General features: G+C 52.2%; 1 protein-coding gene across 1 annotated transcript in view; it reads left to right on the plus strand.

The window, feature by feature from the left end:
- Positions 1-6,638: 6,638 nt before the first annotated feature.
- Positions 6,639-10,000, plus strand: part of Nuak1 (NUAK family kinase 1) — a 70,565-nt gene continuing 67,203 nt past the window's right edge. The window contains exon 1 of the mRNA XM_059245289.1: positions 6,639-7,278. Coding sequence (XP_059101272.1) covers positions 7,036-7,278 — 243 coding nt within the window. The 5' untranslated portion in view covers positions 6,639-7,035. The remainder of the gene's footprint in view (positions 7,279-10,000) is intronic.

Below are 10,000 nucleotides of genomic sequence, written 5' to 3' on the forward strand. Positions count from 1 at the left end.
CCCTGGAATGTGAGGTGCTTTGGTGGAAGGAGGTGGTGTGGCTGAAATCAGAATCGGCAGTGGCTGTCTGCCTGAGAGAATAAAATCCAAAGTGCTAACGTCATTCCACAAGGCCCCAGGATGCTATCCACTGTCCCCTCTCTGGACTTAACTCCTATCATTTCCTCCCATTGCATTCCATCCTAGATCATGCCAAGGATATTCTGCCTTAGGCCTTTGCTCATACCAGTCCATTGGCCTTTAAGGCTCTTCCCCAAGATACTGAGACTGTCCAATGCTGTTGTCTTTGAAGCTTCCCTGTTCCACATCACCCTTATCTGCTCTCCTTTACCCCGCCTTCCCAAGCCCCTTCAGCCTCAGTAAATCCCCAGGCCTGTTTATTGCAGTTGTCTGCCATTTCCTCCCACACAGTCCAGCACATCCTTGAATGCCTATTCAACTTCTCCGCTTTCCCGCTGGCTGCTACTCTTCCTGGTGTGGCATGGGTATTGTCTGCTCTGGTGTGCTCAGTGCACGGCATTTGACACATGTCCATTTCCCTTTTCTTGAGAGGAGTGCTCCTATTTTTCAGTATAAAGTTGAAGAAAGGAAAAGACAGGGCATTCAACCCCTTGCCTCACTCCTTCCCACACGCACAAGGAGCTGAGGAAAATGCCGTGTACAAGGAATGTCAACTCTGAAGGATTGAGGACTGTCAGCACTGGGGGGGTCATGGGTCATCTCTTGTTCCACTGACTATCCCCAAATTAAGATGAATACCTGTTCGCTCTTCCCAATGGACTCTTACGACTTTCAACTGCCAAGACAGAAACGGGAAAGAAAATGCTAGTCTGAGTGATTTTGTTAGAACGCTTGCATTACCCCAATTGTTTTGCAGACTTTTACCTCTCATTAGGCGTGTTTGGGACCAGGAGTGAGTGTTGCAGATTTTTATTTTTATTATTTTATTTTATTTTATTTTTTGGTTTTTTTGAGACAGGGTTTCTCTGTGTAGCTTTGCGCCTTTCCTGGAACTCATTTGGTAGCCCAGGCTGGCCTCGAACTCACAGAGATCCGCCTGCCTCTGCCTCCCGAGTGCTGGGATCAAAGGCGTGGTGCCACCACCGCCCGGCTATTTTTATTATTTTAGATTGTGGAATATTTGCATATGCATGACAAGATATCTTGAGGCTAGGACCCAAGTGTAGACATGACATCCACTTGTTTCATGGAACTTTACACATAGGACCTGATCATGTAAACATTTAGCTAATCTTGTGCATGGCCCAGAGCATCCGCTGTGGGATTCTCTTCCTGTGCACTAGGCTACTGTCCTTATGGACACATAAAGGTTCTGACTTTGGACTTTTACATTAGGTAACTCTCTGCATCGCCTCCCACCCCCACCTATCAGTCCATGAACAGACCTTGTCGTGTATGTTTGCATGTACAAACTGTAATCCCACTGGGAAGGCAGCAGAGCGTATTTACATCTGACATTTAGTCCATGCTGCTGCCTGGGTCTTACTGTTCTTACTGCCTTCTGTTTTCTGCACTAACTCATGGTTCCTATAATCTGCTTTCTGTTATTGTAACAAATCCATGTGATTATGAACTTAAAAGTTTATGTAGGCTCACGATTCTGGAGGTTTCATTTCCATGACTGATCAACTCTAACTGCCTTGGCCTGTGTCAAGAAAACAGGCCCTCCGTGGGGGAATGCAGTGGAACAGGGACTGCTCACTCCATGACTAATAGAGGCGGGCAGAGGGAGCGAGAAGCCCACACTTCTGTTCATGAGCACCCCCAGTGTGGGAAACCTCCTACTAGGCCCCACATCTTAAAGAGGACTAGCCAGTAGTCCCACACTGGGGAGTAAGCGTTTCTACACCCATCTTTTGGAGACACTTGCCAAACTATAAGAATCTTCAACCAAAACTTTTAAATGACTCTACTTTAAAGATGAGAAAACAGACATGAAGAGAAGACAGCCCAGGACACACAGGCAGGAGGTCTTGAACTTGGCTGCCTTTGATTCTGAAATCTGTGGCCCCCCAGTTGCCATGGTTACAGGCCCCCTAGCAGGTGGGAAGAAACTGAGCCTTTGCTATCAGTTCCTGATTGATTTCTGCTAGGTACCTATCCCATATTCAGATAGCATGAGTTCTCCCAAGCTTAGTGGCTGGAGGTCAGCTGGATGCTGTAACTGTGTTTACTCGTCACTTCTCTAGACCGGTAGTTGGAAGAAGAGGGACCATGTCTGACAGAAACTCACTGTCAGCCCCAGGCACATCGTAGGAAGGAGGTATTACTGAAGGGATTGTGTTTTGTACCATTTAATAAAACTGTTGAATACTTCCCTAATTAGATCTCTCATACAAGTAATACTAAATAAATAATATAAAACCTCACCGCCTCTAATCAGAAGCAACTTAAAGGAGACCCTGCGGGGCTGGAGAGATGGCTCAGAGGTTAAGAGCACTGGCTGTTCTTCCAGAGGACCTGAGTTCAATTCCCAGCACCCACATGGTGGCTCACAACCACCTATAATGAGACCTGATGCCTTCTTCTGGCCTGCAGACATACATGCAGGCAGACCACTGTATACATAATGAATAAATAAATTAAAAAAAAAAAAAGGAGACCCTGACTTCTTCTGGTTCACAGTTTGAAAGTCTCCAGTCCGTGGTGGTTTGGTGGTGAAGTCACGGCAGAGTTCATGGCAGTGGGAGTCTGAGGGATGGGATTACTCACAGCTCTGAGGACCTGGAAGCAGACATCACCTGGGACAGGACTATAATAAATCATCAGATCCTCCCCGCTGTGATCCACTTCCTCCAGCTGTGCCCAACTCTAAGATTCCACAACCTCTCAAAACAGCACTACCCGATGAGAAACAAGTGTTCGAACACGGGAATCCATAGGTGACAGTTCAGTTTATTGAAACCATTATATATATATCACATGGATATGGTTTGAATACACACACACACACACACACACACACACACACACACACCACACACCCCAGGCAGAAACGTCTAGGAAGGAGGAGTATGAATTTCTGGTTGACAGATTTCTTCTGCCATAGTGAAGAATAAGCATGTTCTCAAGTGGCTATTTCCAAGTCAGCTGTCCATCAGCTCACAGATCCAAGTTAGAAATGTCATACTCTTAGGTAATGTGTCAAACCTCATCTATCAGTATAGACCAATAATAGCAACTCATGAGAGTTGTACCACAGGCAGCTTGGAGCCTTAGTTAGACGAGTGGATTCAAATCCTGACTTAAACTGTTATGTTTGACAGCACACAATGTAGTCAACCTTTGTTGATATTTCTCTCAACAGTGAAATACCAAATACCTAATACCACACACACAGAGACACAGACACAGACACAGACACACACGGGATAAACAATAGTTGGTATTATTGTGTTTTCTGAACAAAGCTTTCTCAAGAAAGCAAACATACACACTTTAAGTTGCTTTGAAAACAGCAAATGTAATAAAGGCCCCGTGATGAACCTTAGGCTACTCTATTTTGTGAGTACAGATGTTATAACATCTGTCTAGTATCCAGCACAGAACCAGAAGCTGACAAGCAGTATGATCAAACTGTTGATAATTCCTCAGAACTCTGGCGGGAGCTTGAAAGAAATTCAGTGAGCCTGACAGTAATAACCATCATCTACTGAGTATGTATCCTATCCTTTAAGACCCACACCAACCGTGTGGGACATAGTTACCACTGGCAGTGACACAGGAAATAATGGTTCAAGACAGTCACTGTGAATGTCGGGACAGGATTTGGACCTGGTTAGTTTGATTCTAGAACTCAAACTCTGAACCAAGGAGCCTGGTCTGGTTAGAGGAGATGTCCTGTGTAAAATAAACCACACATGGACTGGCCATGGCTCAGCAGATAAAGGCACTTGCCATCAAGTTTGATGATCAGTTTGGTCCCTGGGTGCCACATGGTGGAAGGAGCGAGCTGACTTCTGAAAGCTGTCCTCTTATCTCGACATATGTATACACACATGCATACATACATATACAGGATAGGTACATGTAATAAAAGAAACACACACACTGATCAATGCTACAGGAATCCAGGCTTGGCAGGAGCTGCCCGTGCTCGGACACCACTGTGTGCCGCACACTGTAGTTGGGTCTTACCTCCTTCCCATTTAATGAGAGGTAGCCTGGCTCCTGTAGGCCAGGGGCAGGGAGGGCTGCTGTTACTCAGTACAAGCTGAGTAATGTTAGGCAAAGTTTTAAACCTTTCTGATATGATTGCCCCAAGTGAAAACAGATTACAGCAGCTACCTTCCACAGCATTTGTAGTTGTGAAATGGTTCCCAGCATGTGGCAGGTGCTGGCCATTCAGCAGGTGGGACGAAGCCCCTACACTTGAGCGATGCTCTCAGAACAGGCTCTGCCACTGTAACGAACACACATCATCTCACCAGCTGAACACAGCAAGAGGCTTTGCTCATACTGCCTTGCCAGCTCAGGCGTCCTGGGGACTATTCTGTTCGCTGTCCAGGGTCTCAGCTCACCCCTTCTCTGCACAGCTTGTCAAGGTGAGGAGAGCACACGGCAGTTTACTCCTTAGCTGTCAAAGCTTCCAGGTAGAAGAGTGGTCATTTTTGCACTGATTCTGTCAACCTCTACAAGCTATACAGCCACATGGTACCTCGAGGGAGTCGGGTAAGAGTTTCCTACCACATCCTGGGGGGACAGAAGAGACCAGAACACTTGTCATTTTAATTACCAATACAGACACAATCTGTTTACCTGAAAACCAGACCAAACCAAACGACACATATTTTAACAAGAGCAAACTGAAGAAGGTTCACAAGGTTAAGCCATTTGACCAAAGTCACCCAGCCAATTCAACGGGGACCCAGGGCTCTACCTGCACGCCACTCACTTGTCTCGCATTCTACATGCACGTCTACAGACTGTTTGAAAAAGTAGCGCACAGCTTCAGGATGAAGGCAGGGAGATTCTGTAAGGGCTGGTGGGATGAATAGACCAGAATAAACATGGCCTTTACGTTTGTTGAGTGCTTTAAAGGAAGGCCGCGGCTGGCAGAGGGGTTTCAGGCATCAGTGAAATAAGTCAATGAAGTTTGGAGATAAGATTATCAAGTGCGCCGGGCGGTGGTGGCGCACGCCTTTGATCCCAGCACTCGGGAGGCAGAGCCAGGCGGATCTCTGTGAGTTCGAGGCCAGCCTGGGCTACCAAGTGAGTCCCAGAAAAGGCGCAAAGCTACACAGAGAAACCCTGTCTCGAAAAAACCAAAAAAACCAAACAAACAAAAAAAAGATTATCAAGTGCAGAGCGGAGCAGAGGAGTGGGGGGGGGGGGGGATCAGTCCTGCGGTGTGTTTCAGGCCATGACTGGCAGCAGGGAGGGGGTTCTCGCGCAGGCAGTCTGTTGCCTGAGTCCAGTGTAAGGTGATAAGTGGACAGCAGTGAAGACAGAAGGAGGAATGCAGAGGGCGGGAGGAACCTGAGAGGTGCAGAGGAAGCACTAGAGCGGTCAGGCGACTTTCAGGACACACCAGTCGCTCTTCCTTGTTCGCTCTTCTGACCCTAGTCTGGAACACTGCAATTTACATGCAATGACTTAAGAAAATTTCCTAAGGCCTGCCTGTTTTATTTTTTCCTCCCTACAGCCTAGACGCAGCTGGGAGGCCTTCCTGCTTGACCCTCACCTGGTGGGGTGAGATCCGGCCTTTTTAAGTCAAAGGAAAATTCCCATTACCTGAGGGGGTCAAGAGGCCTGCAAGCGGCCTCTGGCTTGGGCAAGGAATTGCTCAGCAGGCCCAGGCCCTAGTCCATCCCAGAGCCATGGTTTGTCCATCTGGGAAAGGGCCTTCCCACTGGTGCTAGGCAGCTCAGGGAACCCAGCTCCATCCAGGCCCCTCTCCTCCCCTCTTTGGAGGTTGTCCCGGACCTCACGGTGAGACCGGCGCCCGGGAGAAGGCCCGACTTCCTCCTTCGAGCCTCCCTTCGTTCCTGACTCCGCCTTTCTCCCCGAGAGAGCCCGGTGCGGGGTCCCGAAGCATCCCTCCCGGGGACTTTCCAGGTTCTGCGGTTGCCCAAGGAGGGCGCTGCCCTGGCCGGGCCGGAGTTGGGGGCCTGCAGGGCCTCGGCAGCGGGAGGGGACCGTGACTCACCGCCGGTAACCCAACACCGCCGGGCCTCCTTTCCCCGGCCTCCCCCAGCTCTCGCGGGCCTGGTGGCCGCCGCGACACCATAACCAACATGAAGGATGGCCCGGGGAGGGTGCAGCCCCGGGCCACCACGCGCACGCCTGGGCCACCCGGGCTCTGTGCGTAGTCGCCTCTGCGGCCTCCGGGCCCCGCGAGCTTTATCCCGGGCCGATGGGCCCAAGCCAGCGGCAGATCGCCCGCAGTGGCTGCGGAGGGTGAGTGCGGGACGCCCGGGGAGGGGACGAGCGCACTGAGGACCCCTCCCCACCCCACCCGGGACCGTCCGTCCCCGCCCGGCGAGGACAAAGCGCCCCTGGCCGCCGCCCGGGCCTGCGCCGCGCCGCACAAAGGGTGAAACGACGACACGCACCCCGCCCCCTCCCCGCGCGGTGGCCCGACGCGGAGGTGGGGACACCCGGGCGCCCGCCCCGCGCTCCCCTCCCGCCCCGCCCCGTCTGCGCGTCCTCCTGGCGCGGGGGCGGGGGGCGCGGCGCCCCACATAACACTCCCCTCCCGGCGCGCGGAGCCACCCTCTCCCCACCTCTCGAGAACACCACCGCCTCCCCTGACACCGCCGCCACCTCGCCGGACGCTCGGCAGATTGCGGCGGCCGGCCCGGGGGGCGGTGCGCCGAGCGTGCGCGCCCGGGGCGCCAGATGTGCAGTCTCCGCCGCCGCTAGTGACCCAGCGGCAGCCCGAGCCAGGTCCGGTTGTCTCAGCCATGCTGCGGGGGCGACCTTGAACGCACCCTGGTTTCCCTCAGCGGGGACCACTCTGAGCCCCTGTGCTGGGTCCTGCCCTCTCCAGCCCGGCTCGCCCCGCGCTCGGACATGGAAGGGGCCGCAGTGCCTGCGGCAGGGGATGGCCCTGATGTGGAGCCGGGGCCGCAGGGCTCTCTGCGGGAGGCGGCGGCCGGGGCGACTGCAGCCCCAGCGGAGCCCAAGAAGCCGCACGGGGTGAAGCGACATCACCACAAGCACAACTTGAAGCATCGCTATGAGCTGCAGGAGACCCTGGGCAAAGGTACCTACGGCAAAGTCAAGCGAGCCACCGAGAGGTTTTCAGGTCGAGTGGTGAGTAGGGGAACCCCCTGGGTGGTACCTGCTAGCTCCGCGGCTGAACGAGTGGGGTCTGGGCACACCGCACTACCCGGGCTTTCTCCACCAACAGAGGTCTCAGCAGTAGCCCCCCAGGCAGACTCCTTACTTTCCTTTCGGCTCCTATGACTCAGGTGTATATCTCTGGAAACACTTGTTACATCCTGTCTGCACATATTTTGGGGCTCCCCCTTTTAATCTCAGCTGGCAAAGTAGTTGTTGAGGATTCGCAAACATTTTGCAGCTTTGGGAACATGGGGTCTCCCCCGCAGACACACCTTCAGACCTTGCCCAAGAGTTCCTTATTTGTACATCTCCAAAAGGACCCTCATCCTTAGTCACGAGGCTGGACTCTCAGGTCTTGTGTCCCGTAGCTGCTCCCGACCCTCCCTTCTTTCCCATCTACCCACTGTCCCCCTTCTCTGCATCATTCACTGAGCTTGACCACGATGCTGCTGCTGCTGCTGCTGCACAGGACGACAGACTTCTGCCTGAAAAAAACCGAAAGCTGCTTCTGACAGTTTGCATTCCGGCCTCTGGCAGGACTGACCTGGCCAGGGCAGGGGGGGGGGGGGCATTCAGACACAGCTCTGACTGGCCGCAGGCTCGCTTGCCTCCCAGGCCCTGTTCAAGGGGTCTGGCTAGCTGCCCCTATGGTCCCAGCTTTGGTTTGTTGTCATTCAGAACAGGCCCTTGGAATCCACACTGCTTGTGGCTAGAGTTGGGTTCAAAGGGACTGACGGCTGCAGAAAGGGTTTGTGTGGTGTGTGGCAGAGATGAACGTGGTTCTTTGATTTTCAAGTGTATCAGATGTATTTTAATCCATTTAGGGCCAAAGTCAGAAACTAACTAGGAGACTGCTCGTGTGCACTTTGGGTTTATTTAGGGCCCCGCTGTTGCTTATAAACCTAAGCAGTGGCTACAGGGGAGGGCAAGTGAGCCTTCAGATAGCATTCGGGTGTTATTTTATAGTTGTACAGAGATAGATCTGTGGAAAATGATGGCAGTCAGCAAGGTTTACCCTCGTCATTTTCAAATATGTGGCCAGCTAGGTACCCCTCCCTCCCCCCTGCTTCTCCGGTTCACTGCCCAGGTTGACACAACATCACTTAAAAGTCTGTTATCAATGAATTGGGGATCGGGAATTGTGTCTTAATAAACTGCATTGCTACATGAATTCTGCGGCCAGTTGCAAAGCCATTGCGCAGGTGTCCTTTGCTTTACAGGCTGCAGTGGTTGCAAAGGTGTTCTCTGATGAAGGAAGAGCCTGAGAAGGCACGCTTCCTTCATGCGTTTCTTCCGAGTGGATATTCCCCAGGCTGGGTGTTGAGTGAGCAGAAAACGAAGAGTAGCTCCTTGCCCGTGTTGTCTTTAAAGCTGCTGGAGAATCGTGCTGAGGAGTTGGAAAGCTGGATAATGAAAACCAGACGTAGTTTGGGGCGCAGGTTGAAGATGTGCGAATGTGAGGGGTTGAGTGGCAAGGCTGCGTCTATGTGTGGCACCCAAGTGCTCAGGAGTCCGCCCAGCGGCACTGAGTCTTTGTGGCATGCGCTTGCCTGCCGAGCTCCACAGTGGCTTTCAGTCAGGCGTTCTTCTCGCTGTCTGAGCCCCAGGCTGGGTTAGACTTGCGTTGGTAGGCAGGCGCCTGCCTTCCTCTTTCGGTGGGTGTCTGGCTCTTTATTTGCACAAAACTGAACATTCTGCCAGGATTTAGCCTCGCGGCCACTAGGGGGCGCCCGGAGAACGGTGGAGCCTCGTTCTCCTCAGCGAGACCAGTCTGCTGTTATTGTCTAGTTCACCCTCCCATTGTCCTATTAATTTCAGCGAAATCTCTTGTTTCATTAAAAAATTATGTGAAGATTTTGAAGCTGGCAGTAAATACAGGCCCAGGAACTGACAGTTCCCAGACTGCTTCACTTCTCATGGGCTGTTTTCTCCTTGATGGCTAAGTGGAGGGCTAGCAAGACCCTCTGGTGACAGCTTGCCCTGAACAGATAGGAAACTTACGGTTTGGAGGAGAAGTCCTCCTGGGTCCAGCACCCTCCCCCGCTGAGTGCGCTGTTCACAGATGGCAGGAGAGTGCAAGTGAGAAACTGGAATCGTCAGGTGGAAATTCCCCATGTCCGGCTGCATAGAAAATAATAGAAACAACAACAACAAAAACGTTGGTCGGCATTGTGCTTGCCCATTCAGTGCCTGCTGACTCAATGTCAAGAGCAGCAAAAAATTTCATGAGATTAGTGTGACACGCGCAACTCGCCTCCAAGCTCCCGTTGAGGAGGAAGCTCAGGAGCAGGCTTAATTCTGCTGGCTACGGTGGGCGCTTTTGATCCAGTCCCTTGGAGAGCACCTCCTAGCAGGAGCAGTGATGTTCGCCCGCCTGTTCTATTGATGTAAATCAGGTGCTGGGTATTAATGCAAGTCAACCAGTCAGAAATGCTTGGGGAGTCAGCATTCCTTCCCGACGTAGGGGTCCTGTTCACAGAGGAGAGTCATTTCCTGTAGCTCAGAACTCCTTACCTGGAAGGGCCTTCTGGATGAGACACAACTCAGCACAGCATTGTGACAGACTCAGGAGCTGGCAGCCAGCTGGTTCAGCCCTCTGCATGGTCGAGCTCTTTCCTTGTGAGGTCTCACCGCTGCAGCTTAAGCATGTCTATAGGGCAGGAACTCACAGTGGCTGAGATGACGAGCCTAA

This window comes from Peromyscus eremicus, chromosome 18 (assembly GCF_949786415.1).
Source record: "Peromyscus eremicus chromosome 18, PerEre_H2_v1, whole genome shotgun sequence".
NCBI classification, from domain to species: domain Eukaryota; kingdom Metazoa; phylum Chordata; class Mammalia; order Rodentia; family Cricetidae; genus Peromyscus; species Peromyscus eremicus.